Source organism: Pristis pectinata, chromosome 18, assembly GCF_009764475.1.
Source record: "Pristis pectinata isolate sPriPec2 chromosome 18, sPriPec2.1.pri, whole genome shotgun sequence".
Taxonomy (NCBI): Eukaryota; Metazoa; Chordata; class Chondrichthyes; order Rhinopristiformes; family Pristidae; genus Pristis; species Pristis pectinata.
This window is the reverse complement of record NC_067422.1, coordinates 27,440,442-27,454,246: the sequence shown is the minus strand read 5'-3', so window position 1 is coordinate 27,454,246 and position 13,805 is coordinate 27,440,442. Positions and strand designations below refer to the sequence as shown.

Sequence of the window (13,805 nt, the reverse complement as noted above, 5' to 3'; positions counted from 1 at the left end):
CCAAAACCTTTAAAGTGTTCATGCATTTTAAATGAGTTCAGACCTGTCAGTCTGCCTGATCAGGCCTTAAATTGGAGTGGGGCCATTTTTTAGTATCCTTTATGTTCTGCTATCACTTTAATTCAAGACTAGTGAGGCAAGGATGTGAGTCCTGAGGTGAAGTGGGGAAGATAAGAATTTCCAGTTTTCTGAAAATTAGTTCCGTTAAGTGGTTTCACTTAGGGCATCAAGAAGCAAAAACTACCCAGTGGTGCTGCCAGTTTTTCAGACTCTTAATTCTACCCCTCTTGGCGATTCCGTTATTGTCACTTCATCATTTCTTCTTGCACTCCTTCAGTTTGCACTCCTAAACTTTGCACCATTCCATTGTATTGTGGTTATCGCTGTATTTTTTGTTGTATTTATCATTACCATGTGTACTGTTTACTCTGTGAGCTTCATGCGAGCAAGGAATTTCATTGCACCCTGGTGTATATGACAAGAAACTAAATTGATAACCTGTGAGACTATGACTGCTTTTCAATCTTGGACTGATTATCTCAATGATCCAAGGGTGGATCTGCCTAACTTGGAACATAGAACATAGAACATTACAGCACAGTTCAGGCCCTTCGGCCCACAATGTTGTGCTGACATTTTATCCTGCTCTAAGATCTATCTAACCCTTCCCTCCCTCATAGCCCTCCAATTTCCTAACATTCATGTGGCTATCTAAGAGTCTCTTAAATGACCCTAAAGGTGTCTCCACCACCTCTGCCAGCAGTGCATTCCATGCGCCCACCACTCTCTGTGTAAAAAAAACTTGCCTCTTACATCCCCCCTATACCTTCCTCTAATCACCTTAAAATTATGCCCCCTCGTGTAAGCCATTTTCACCCTGGGAAAAAGTGTCTGACTGTCTTTAACAATTGCTGAGTGTTTTCAGTATTTTCTGTTTTTATTTCAAATTTCCAGCATCTGCAATTATTTGATTATCAATATTTTGAACGTTTATTTCAATTGCTTATTTTTTGATTGTAAGATGTAAATCCTGCCCTAAGACAGATGTAGTTCTGTTTCTCCCTGGTACCTGTGCTAAAATGAACATATGGCTCAGCTGATGATTGACAGGATGGCTTCTCCTTTGAAATATTCACCTCTTATTGGAGATGCTGTAGAATCCCAACACCACCACAGCACTGCATGAACCTCACATGTTTCTAATGTGACCTATTTTGTTCCCAGGATTATAAACTAAGAACAAAAAAACAAACTGACGGAGGAACTCGTCAGATCAGGCAGCATCTGTGGAGGAAAATGGATAGTCGGGTTGAAACATTTCGGGTTGAAACCTTTCAACTGGACAGAAAGAGTAGTGGGAAGATAGCCAGTTATAAAGAGGTACATAGAACATAGAACACTACAGCACAATACAGGCCCTTCAGCCCACAGTGTTGTGCTGACATTTTATCCTGCTCTAAGATCTACCTAACCCTTCCCTCCTACATAGCCCCCCATTTCTCTATCATTCATGTGTCCATCTAAGAGTCTCTTAAATGTCCCCAGTGTATCTGCCCCCACAACCTCTGCAAGCAGTGTGTTCCATGCACCCACCACTCTCTGTGTAGAGAACTTACCCCTGACGTCCCCCTTATGCCTTCCTCCAATCACCTTAAAATTATGTCCCCTCGTGTTAGCCATTGTCACCCTGGGAAAAAGTCTCTGACTGTCCACTTGATCTATGCCTCTTATCATCTTGTACACCTCTACCAATTCACCTCTCATCCTCCTTCTCTCCAAAGAGAAAAGCCCTAGCTCACTCAACCTATCCTCATAAGACATGCTCTCCAATCCAGGCAACATCCTGGTAAATCTCCTCTGCACCCTCTCTAAAGCTTCCACATCCTTCCTATAATGAGGCGACCAGAACTGAACACAATACTCCAAGTGTGGTCTGAGCAGAGTTCTATAGAGCTGCAATATCACCTCGCGGCTCTTGAACTCAATACCCTAACTAATGAAGGCCAACACACCATATGCCTTCTTAACAACCCTATTGAGCTGCGCGACAACCTTGAGGGATCTATGGACGTGGACCCAAAATCCCTCTGTTCCTCCACACTGCTAAGAGTCCCACTACTAACCTTGTATTCTGCCTTCGAATTCGATCCCCCTAAGTGTATCACTTCACACTTATCTGGGTTGAACTCCATCTGCCACTTCTTAGCCCAGCTCTGCATTCTACCCTGTTGTATCCTGGTGGGGAAGGGGGGGTGGCGGTGGGAGGGAGTGGGCAAGAGTTGGCAAGCAGTAGGTGGATCCAGATGAGGAGGGGTGATGACGGATGGGGAGTCAGGTGGGGGAGGGACTGGTGGAAATAGTGACAGGGGCTGAGATGTGATCGATGGAAGCAACATGGGGTTGCAGGTGATGGAAGATTAAAGGAAAGGAAGGTGGAGCTTTCTTGATGTGATTTTTGTTTCTCAGAATGGTGTGTTTACAGCATTATTTAAATTCCTTTCCCATTGGTTTCCATCATCTGCAGCCCTTTGTTGCCCTCACCTATCACTTCCTAGCTATCTTCACCCTTCACTCCCCAACCTGACTCCATCTACCAGTCACCCCTCCTACCCTGGATCCATCTATCGCTTGTCAGGTTTTGCTCCACCCCTCCAGCTCACCTCTTTATACTGGCTATCTCCCTTCTACTCTTTCAGTCATCGACCCGATCTCCAGCTGTCCACTTCCCTCCACAGATGCTGCCTGACATGTTGACTTGCTCCAGCAATTTCCAGCTCCAGATTCCAACATCTGCAGTCTCTTGTGTCTCCATTATAAATGAGAAAGTCTTTTCAAAATGGCAGTGTTAGAGATTAAAGATTTGTCTGAAGCTGAAGGAAAAGAAGTTACATTCATCAGGTAATGTATGTTGGTTGAATGCACCATGGTGAGTAGGATGAACCTTTAGGAGTCATGAAATACGTGCAGACACTCCATTCGTAAAACATTTTTCCCACAGCATTACATTGTGATTCCCTTATGCTTTGTGCCTGTGTTTTCTGTTGCTTGTACCCCGATTATTGAGTCACCTAAAACATTCAGCCTCCAGTGAATCTTCTCCTTCCTTGTGGTTGGCTGTTTCATTTCTGTTCAAAAGAAACCAAATATACTAAGAGGTATGTGGGTGTGGACCTCACCACTCCAGCTGATATCATAAATGATGCATAATTATTTTATTATTGTCTAGCCTCCAGTCTGTGTCTCCTTGAAACGTTGCTCCCTCCTGGTACCACACACTGTGCCCATGTTGCACATTCATTTATTAATCCAATATTTTGAATTTCCATTATACTGTGTTTGCAGCTCACATAATCTGTGGGGTGTGTCCAAGTCTTATGGTGGATTATGCAAGCACATCCTTAATGTTATCAGGTGGATGTGTGCACGTAGAGTTATACAGCATGGAGTCACACCATTCAGTCCACCAAGTTCAACCAGCGGGCATTCATCTGCAATGAGCTCATCTTTGAGCACTTGGCCCATTGCTTTCTATGTCTAGATGATTTAAGTGTTCATCTAGTCAATTCTTAAATGCTGTCAGTGACTCTACTTCCACCAGTCTCTGTGGCAGTTCATTCCAGGTACTCACCACCCTCTGGGTGAAAAAGGTTCCCCTACATTCATCAACCCATCAGATTATTGTGGGGGGAGGGAAGGCCACTATGGCCCTGCATAGTAACCACTTTATTCCCTTCATGAGTGTCCCTGCACGTAATACATAATATATGAGTTGTTATTGGTTAAAACCCATTTTTTTTATGACTTGCTAAGAAGTGCTGTAAGATGTCATAATACATCAAATCAATGCCTCGGGCCATCTCAAAATAGTCTTTAAATAACTTCCAGAGGTCTGTTTGGAGTCTCAATTAATGATTCATAAATGTGAATTAGGAGGAAAGGAACATTTCTTACTCTGCAGAACATTTTGAGATTTACAGTAAATCTGTAGGGAGATTTAATTACTGAATCAATGCTTGGAGTTGATGATTCACATACCTGGATTTAGCCACGGCTGGTAAAGTACCAGAGAGCTTCATAAACACTTATGTTTTGCAGAGGGCAGAGCTGGTCTCAGCTCTTTGCTTTGACCCCTTTTCCTGGCGGCCAGTCTATCAGTTAAGGCTGAGGTTTGGCTTTGGGTCCATGTGCAATCATAAGCTTGCATTAGGCATGCAGTTCATGGCTCCACAGCAGAAGATATCTTTAGCCAAATCAGCAGATGTGTAATAACCTTGAAATCTCTGGATCTTACGCTCTTACAGAAATTAAACACTTAAAGTCACACGGTTCTGATATTCTGCCCTCCTTCTATTCCCAGCAGTACCGGGAATAGGGAGAGCATTGGAATGCACTGCATCGATTCTCTCCTAATTTTATCTGGTAGAAAGAAACCATTGGCTATGTTCAGTAAAGAGGCCTTGATGATGTTTGGTTTAATTTGGGTTATTATTATTACTGTCACTTATACCAATACACAGTGAAAAACGTTTGTTTGTGTGCCATCCATGCAGATCCTGCCACATGTAAGTATTTTGTAGTAAAAAGAACACAGAATGCAGGATACAGAATATAGTATACAGAGAACGTGCAGTGCAAGTAAACAAATAAAGTGCAAGGGCTACGATGAGGTAGCTGGGGAGATCACGAATTCATCTTTATCGTATGAGAGGTCCATTCAAGATTCTGATAGCAGTGGGATAGACACTGTCCTTGAGTCTGGTGGTACGTGCTTTCAGGCTTTTGTATCTTCTGCCTGATGGAAGGGGGGAAGAAGAGAGAATGTCCAGGGTGGGTGAGGTCTTTGACTATGTTGTCTGTTTTACTGAGGCAGCAAGAAGTGTAGACAGAGCCTATGGAGGGGAGGCTGGTTTCTGTGCTGAGCTGTGTCCACAACTCTCTGCAGTTTCTTGCAGTCACGGGCAGAGCAGATGCCATACCAAGCTATGATGTATCCAGACAGGATGCTTCCTATGGTGCATCAATAAAAATTGGTGAGGGTCAAAGGTGACATGCCAAATTTCTTTAGCCTCCTGAGGAAGTAGAGGCACCGATGAGCTTTCTTGGCTGTGGCATCTATGTGGTTGGACCAGGACAAGCTATTGGTGATTTTCACTCCTGAGAACTTGAAGCCCTGAACCCGCTCGACCTCAGCACTGTCGATGTAAACATGTGAAAATTATTCCTCAGCACTTTGGGCTGTCTTGAAGGAAATTTACAAAGGCAGTGTATAAATTCAAAACAGACCTCTTTTTAAGGTTAATCTTCCTTGGTGCAATCTATTGTGAAATCCCTTGATCATTAACGATTTCACCACTATTTCCTGTTTCTGTACAGAAAGAGCATTGCTAACAGTGTTAATATGTGGCAGTCTGAATGAGACATCGCATACGGTGGGGGGGGGGGGGGGTGGTGGTGGACTCTAACAGTCTAATAACGTAAAGTGAGTGGTAGCCAGGTAATGGCTGATTGTAGATCTCTTCCCATTGACTTGAAATAAAAAACACCAAAGGTATAAGAGAGGCTGCCAGCATGCTATTAGCTGTGTTACATGATTACACAAATGTCATGGCCTATCCCCAACCAATAGAAATTTCATGTATTTTTGATGTGCCAAACCATTGTTGCTTTTAAAGCTAATAGCCGTTCAAATTGGCCACAAAAATATTGTGAAATTGGCCTAAGAAACAACTTCTTACCCCTCTCCTCTTCTTCCCCCCCACCTTCTCCCTTTTTTTCTCCTTTGTCTTCCCTCATTCCTGTGGCCCTTCCCCCTTGTCATTCCCCTTCCCCCACCCTCACGACCTGCCCATCTATTCCGTACCTCCTTCCCTTTATTCCATGGTCTACTGCTCTCTCCTACCAGATTCCTCCTCCTTCAGCCCTTTGCCTCTTCTACCGATCTCCTCTCAGCTTCTTACTTCTCCCCCCTTCCCCACTTCCACACCCACCCTCCCCCTCTCACCTGGACTCACCTATCACCTGCCTGCATGTACTTCTCCCCCTCCCCCGACCTTCTTATTCCAGCTTCTGCCCTCTTCCTTTCCAGTCCTGATGAAGGGTCTTGACCTGAAACTGTTTATTTCCCTCCATAGATGCTGCCTGACCTGCTGAGTTCCATCAGTATTTTGTGTGTGTTAGCTTCTTGCATCATTCCCACTCTCCTCCCTCCCTCACCTGCCTATCACCCCCTTCACCTGGATCCACCTATCACCTGCCAGCTCTTGCTCCACCCCTTGCCCCCACCTTTTTATACCAGCTATCACCCCCCTTTCTGGTTCTGATGAAGGGTCTTGACCAGAAAAATTGATTGTTCATTTCCCTCCATAGATGCTGCTTGACCCACTGAGTTCCTTCAGCTACTTTGTGTGTTGCTCCGGTTTACCAGCATCTTGTGTCTTATGTCTCTTAGAAACAACTTGGACTGGGTTATTCACAGGAACGTTTTTGAGCAAGGGAGCACAGTGAATTGCTTCCCGCACGCTTGTGGAAGCCAGTAATACCAAAAGGGTGCAGGGTCCTGATCATTTCGGAGTCTTGATCTCAGTCACAGTCCTGGTCTGTTCAAAAGAAGCACGGGGAACAGAACCCCACTGAGTAAATGGAGCAAAGGAAACAGAGTCCAGCAGATCATAAATGGGTTGTAGGAAATATATCTCCTGTGAGAAAAAAGGGTGCAGGAGACAGGAGTGTCAGTCAAGAAAAGGAGATCAGGAAAAAGGAGTCCCAGTCAGGAAAAGGGGTGAAGGAGACAGAGCCCCGGTGAGTAAAAGGAAAATGGGAAACTGAGTCCTGACATGAATAAAAGAAAATAGGATGTAGAGCAAATAAGTAAAAAGGCACAGGAAACAGAATCCCAGTGCAGGAAACGAAGAATAAAACAAACATGGGAAATAGTCCTGTAAATATTAAAGAAGTGCCCGGAATAGGGGCTGGTAAGTAAAAGGTGTGCAGAAAAAGGTGTGCTGTGAGTTTAAAAGGAGCATGAGAACTTGGTGAGTTTAAAGGGGATCAGGGAAACACAGTGAGGAAAGGGGCACTGGAAACATAACCCTGCTGTGTAAAAGCAGCCAGGGAAACCAAATCCTGCAGAGTTTAAATGAAAAGTGGGAAACATAGCCCTGGTGTGTAAAAGGAACATGGGAAATACTGTTGAGAAATGCAAAGTGTTATGTTTTGGTACAGGAACCAAGAAATCTGGGGTATGTGTACATTGTTTACTGAAAACAGCAGGACAGGTTGAGGAAGTGATTAAAAATATTGGGAACCCTGGGGTTTATTAACAGAGCCATAAGACCAAAGAAGTCACAGTGAACCTCTATAAAATACAGTTTAGCTACAGTAGTGGTTAGCGTAACGCTATTACAGCGCCAGCGACCCGAGTTCAATTCCGACCACTGTCTGTAAGGATTTTGTATGTTCTCCCCGTGTCTGTGTGGGTTTCCTTCAGGTGCTCTGGTTTCCACCCACATTCCAAAGACGTATGGGTTAGGAAGTCGTGGGCATGCTATGATGGCGCTGGAAGCGTGGCAACACTTATGGGCTGCCCCAGACACTCTACACAAAAGATGCATTTTACTGTGTGTTTCGACATACTTGTGTCTAATAAAGATATCTTATATTGTGTCCAGTAAAGATAGTAAAAGCTTGGAGACGGTGCAGAAAAGATTTACTAAAATTATTCCAGGGATAAGAGAATAGACAAGCTCTGGAGAAGCTGCAGTTGTTCAGCTTGGAACAAAATAAGTTGTGAGGAAATTTGATCGATGTATTTGAAGTCATGATGAGAAGGACAGAGCAGATGGAGAGAAACTCTTTCCATTGGCAGAGAGATCAAGAAAATAGGAAGGAGGTAATTAGCAAAAGAACCAAAGATGACATGATGGAACACTTTTTTTGACACTGCCTGTGATCAGGGTCTGGGGCCCAATGTGAGGGGTACAAATTGAGGCAGATTCAAATGTAGCATTCAGTAGGGACGTGGACAAGTATCTGAAAGGAAAGAATTTGCAGAGCTATGGGGAAAAGGCATCAGAGTGGAACTAGATGGATCACAGTGCCAGTATCAACTTGACAGGCTGAATGGCTTGCTTTTACACTGTAGTCATTCTTGATTCTGTGTCAAGATTAGTTCCAAAGACGCTACCTGTTCCTCACTGAAGTCAATGTAGATGAAATGATTTCTCTGTGAATACAGAGCTGGGTGATGTTCCTGATGCAACAGTGAGCAACAAATTGGGAGATCTGCTGTAGCCACTTGAAGGATCCTGCGGCAAGAAACCTGAGATTCAATGTGACCTTGACCTCTAGGGAGAGAGGAGTCCAGGCACAAGAGTGTGACCAAAGGTTTCCCTGCAGAAAGTCTCATATTTCAGCACTGACAATCTTGAAAACATGAGCCTTCTATAGAAATTATTGTTGATGATGTTATCATCTGAAGCCTAACCCTTGCATTAATAGAGTGGGAGAAGAAGAAAGGCATTTTTAAAAGCTGCATATTGTTTAATAGTGAAACAATAAACATCACATCAGGTTGAATCTGTAGTCTGCTCTCAATCAAGCACAAGGGTCCTTTGTGAGCGGAGCCTGGAAAATTACCCTCATAAGTCAAAAGAAGTGACTTTAATGTGTTACAACTCCAACAATGCAACTTATTATGAAATGTGGAGAGAATGTGTGGACAGAGAGAGAGGGGTGAACTTGACTTCAGTTCCCCATTTAGATGTCAATAGAAACAAGAAAATCCAAGTGGGGCCAAGCAGAAAAGTGAAAAGAAGAAAGTTGGGTCTGCAGTCTTCTCAGTGCCTTCCCATTTCTTTATCTGTGTAGGGATGCAGTCTAACCTCAGGGAGATTCCACAGCATTTATCATGGCTTTGAATTTGAAACATTGCTTTTATTTACAACCCTGAATGTGAATGTGTTTAGGAGAACTGAACTAAATAATTCATTTATTTCTGTTAATCTGTTAGGGAAACAGAACTCCTATTGGGTGTTGAGTACAAAAGGACAGAGGGCCTCATGGTTTAATTTTCATTTTGTATGTTCCCATTATTTTTACACTCCATCCCTTGTGATTTCAGATATTCAAATGGAACTATTCTCTACATTTATGAAGAAGTCAACAGAATGGAAAGAGTTAACTGCATCCAGACATTCTGTTCCATGCACATTCCAGGTGTGGTTCATTTTGAAAGCTTGATTCAGGTTACGCTCACAGCTGACGGTGCCCAAATCCTGTTTTCCGATGGCTGATTCTGCTTCCTCAACACTTGAAGAGCAGCTCACTTGCTCTATCTGCTTAGATTTGTTCAGATCTCCGGTGACTACATCTTGTGGACATAATTTTTGTAAAGACTGCCTTGAGCATTTCTGGGAAATGATCCATATTCACAGCTGCCCACAATGTAGGGAAACCTTTGACCCGAATCTACCTCTGCAGAAGAACGCGGCTTTGAATGGCTTGGTGGAACAGTGGAAAAGGGACATTGCAGAATCACAAGAGCCTGAGTACAAAGCTGTGGACGAAACTGAGGTGGAACAAAACTGTCGGGCTGGAGGTGAGGAGAAGGAGGCTGAACTGCAACAAAGTGAGGAGTGTGAACAAGAGTTAACCTGTAAGCCGCAGGAGGAAACTGAGGAGAACGCAAGCACCGAGTTGGAGAGTAAGAGCACAACCGAAGACGAGCAAAGCGACAATTCTGTCACTGATCCTGATGAAGTTGTCTGTGATTCCTGCATTGACAAGAAATTAAAAGCTGCAAAGTCTTGTTTGACATGTATGGTTTCATACTGTGAAGCTCACCTGAGGCCTCACCTTGAAAACACGGCCTTTAAGAATCACAAGCTGATCAACCCAATGAAAGACATCGAACAGGGAAAATGCTGTCTGCATGATCAGTACCTGGAGTTCTTCTGTAAAAATGATCAGAGCTGTATCTGTAAGGAATGCACGCTGGAAAAACATGTTTATCACGAGATAATTCCAGTGGCAAGGGCAAAGGCTGAAAAAGAGGTTAGTGTGAGTAATGCGTGAAGGGAAGTGAGTAGGGGACGATGACAAGGAGAATGAGCAAACTAATCAGTTTCAGGTATCTGAAAACTGAATACTCAGCAAATAATGTTTACAAAGCTCCTCCCCAAAAATCTAATCAATTATCAGGAATCCCCTTTACACACACTCTATGTGCAATTTAATATAAACTTTATTATAAACTCAACTAAAGGTTCCTGTTGTTGTTTTGGATAAAAAAGTAATGAATTTCAATTCAATGCTTAACTTGAAATCTGGATCTAAGTTGAATCAAAATTAAATAATAATTTAAAATATTTATACGGTTGCAGTGAAATGTGCTGTTCCCTTTACAAATGATTTCTCGGATGGTAATACAGAACTTGGGAGTGACTCCAGCAGGGTTTCATTTCTTATTCTTTGTTAATATTTCCTTCTTAATGGTATTTGTTTGGGCATGACTTGGAACAGAAGGAATGTACATCTGACAGGTTTGTGCTGAATACTTTTCATTTTAGTGAGGAGATATGAATCAGTCAATTTCATGAGGAGGTTTATGTCCAAAATATTCACTTCTCCATATTTTCAGTTGGGATGCTAAACTAAGTAGAGGTAAAGGATCCCAAGGCACTACTTTGAAGCAGTGCAGAGACAATTCCTCTGGTATCCTGGCCAATATTTATTACAAATTCCCTTAACATAGTTCATAATTTTCTTACTGCTCTTTATGGGGACTTTGTTTTGTGCAAATAATGATTATGACTCCAACATTGCAAAAGTGACCACTCCTTCTCAGTCATAAAACACTTTGGGATATCCTGCAGAAATGAAAGAGGGCTCATTAAAGCAAGTTATTACTTCCTTTTCTGGAGGCTCAGAGATATCTGACCTGATGCAGTGGGAAGGCTTGTTTCGTCTTGTTTTGATGAATGCCTCTGGACTTGAAATATTAACTGTTTCCGTTTCCACAAATGCTGCCTGACCTGCTGAGTGTTTCCAACATTTTTTGTTTTTATTTCAGACCTTCAGCATTTGCAGTTTTTTGGGATCTTTTTTATTGTTTCTTCTAATACCTCACTCATTCCTGTACTAGAGTTCCTGATTTGAGCATCCTGTTGAGTTTGAGTAGGGGTAGATGCTGTGCTAATGAGGATCAAACTTGGCTGTTTTGAAGGCTGGGTGAAGTAAAAGATCAGTATTTGAACTTGGTGGATTCTTGATCCCAACCTCGATTACCATCCACAGAGACACTGGTCTTTCAGCAGGATCAATTGATAGTGATTAGGTAGTGTCTTTTCCCACTTGGCACAAATTTCATGGTCTACCAGGCAGCAGTTTGACTACATTCCAATGTGCTTCTCAGACCTGGACCACCTACAGTAGGCAGCTCAAAGATACCACCAACAATGCATCCACTAAATCCTCCAAATTTACTCGCAGGATAAGTAACCAACATCAGTGTCCTTTCCCAGGCCCACATACCCAGTATTGAGGCCCTGGTCATACTCAGTTGGCTCTGTTGGACAGACTGTATCGTTCACGTGCCTGACTGCAGAGTCCGGAAACAGACAATTTATTCTGGCTCTGTCATGGGAAGAGATTTCCATGCAGGCTGTGGAGCAGATTAAAGGATGAGCTCAAAGCCTTCTTGAAAAAATGCAATATCCCCATTGACACCTGGAAATCTCTGGCCCAAGTGGAGATGGAGCATTTGGGATACCATTCAGAACCTCAAATCCATGCAGTGGGATGCCTGTGCAGACTGTGGAAGGAGCGCTCAACTTGACAAACTGCTCACCCACGTGTTGCCCCATCAGGCGCCTCCTACCCCATCTGTGGAATGATGTACAGTTTCCACATTATCCTCATCAGTTGCCCCAGAACCCACAAAATCAGAGTGGAAGCAGGTCATCTCAATCCTGAGAGATTGCCTGAGGAGAAGACAACATTTCCCTAATGTTGGATGATTTTCAGGAAGGCAATTCAATACTTTGCTCCACATCTTTTTCACAGAAGAAAAGATCGTTCTACTCTTCTTCTGCCTTAGAAGCAATGAGTTTGAAATCTAAATAGGTTTAACCTTCTGAACTGCTATTTCATGAAGTCCCACATTTTGCTGACAGAATTAAAAAATGCTTAAGAAAGATCACCTGCACTGGAATTCTTCTTGACACTTTGAGAAACGAATGGTCTTCAGAAAACACTGAGGGAATTTGGGCTAAATCTTCAAAGTCTTAAACCACCAAAAGCAGATGTTGGTATTGACAAAGAGCAAAGATAAATCATAGGGAGATTTCAAACATACTGCGAGTCCTACTGGGACAGGGAACAGCTTCAACTGATGATGGGAATCTCTGTGAACTGAGGAGTTTGGTATTCAACTGCAATAAGTTAGAAGATGGAAAAAAAAGCCGTAGGTGCTGGAAATCTGAAATTAAAACAGACATTGCAGGCCAGGCAGCATCTGTGGAAATGGAAACAAAGGAAATATACTAAGTGTTTACAGCATTTTCTGTATTTATTTTGCATTTAGTTATAGTAGGCAGAAAAGGAAATATAAAGTTCTTGGGTTTATCCAGTAGCTTATCCAGATGTCTGGTAGCAAGGGCAGAAGCATCTTTATGTAAACTCACATAAACTGTATGGGCTAGTGATGAAATTTAAGTCCATTTTCAACAAACAAATTAAATCTTAGTTTTCTATGAAAAATCTTCATAATAGGCAGCTATGCTTATTCACAATCCCCATTCCAGTAGAAATCAAATAATTCCCTTGGAATATTACAGTATTGGAGTGAGCCTGTTTAGATGATGCAATTTAACTGGGTTTTCATTCATATAATGCTTCTCAAACCAGGTCTGCAGATCTCCCTGAGAAGGTTTTGAAAGTGCCAAAAACGCATTGGTTAGTCTCAATGTGCCTATGTTGTGGTTTGGCCATGTGACTGTGTCTTTACAACGATGCCCCTCCCCACCTGCCCACCTCACCTCTTTTCAATGGGTTCAGATGTCCACCCAATGGCCCTACCTCTTTCCCTTTGACTCTTCCTTTTTCTATTGGTCCAGAACTCCAGGCCTTCTCTCAACCTGTTGGTCTGAATATTCACATTTCAGTCACACTCCACTCTCTCCATTGGTCTAGAGCTTATATCATTCCCCAGTGATGCAAATGATCTGTTCCAAACTATAACAGTATGCTTCATCTGTCTGTCTCCTCCATTTGATGCTCAGACTCTTCAAAGATTATTATTTCCTGCTTATTCTCTCCCACCCTCTGTGACCTTAGCTGGATCTCACTTGCTTGCACTGATTTGGATTCAAAACTCACTCCTCCTAAATCGCAGGCAGGATATAGATACCTAAACCTACATGCCCTGCAATGTAGATGAGGTGTCTATAATTGTTAATCTGTTTGATGAAGCTTAAGAAAAAATGTTTTTGAAGTCAGCCAAAATAGTTCTAAAATCTTTGCCATAACAACATACAATTAGACTGGGATTTGTTGGCTTGCTGCTGTGTAAAACAAGACAGCTTTAACTATCGACACACAGCTGAAGCATTGATTTCCTTGTATTACTAACCACATGATTTCATGATACTTCATGAAGTATTGTACTTAGACAAAATCTACTCTTTGGAGCCAAATGTTCTGAGAGCTTTATGTTTTGAGAACATTACATTTGATATTCCCCAGATATGCAGGCCATGTCTAAAGAGCAGAGTAGGGCAACCTATAGAATATGACAATTCAATCACAGA

The 13,805-nt window shown here is 42.6% G+C and overlaps 1 protein-coding gene across 2 annotated transcripts in view; it reads left to right on the top strand.

The window, feature by feature from the left end:
• Window positions 1–13,805, top strand: part of LOC127579884 (tripartite motif-containing protein 16-like protein) — a 139,731-nt gene that overhangs the window by 114,160 nt on the left and 11,766 nt on the right. For both annotated transcript variants that reach the window (XM_052032918.1, XM_052032919.1), the window contains exon 2: window positions 9,119–10,050. In XM_052032918.1, the coding sequence (XP_051888878.1) occupies window positions 9,283–10,050 (768 nt within the window). In that variant the 5' untranslated portion in view covers window positions 9,119–9,282. The remainder of the gene's footprint in view (window positions 1–9,118; window positions 10,051–13,805) is intronic.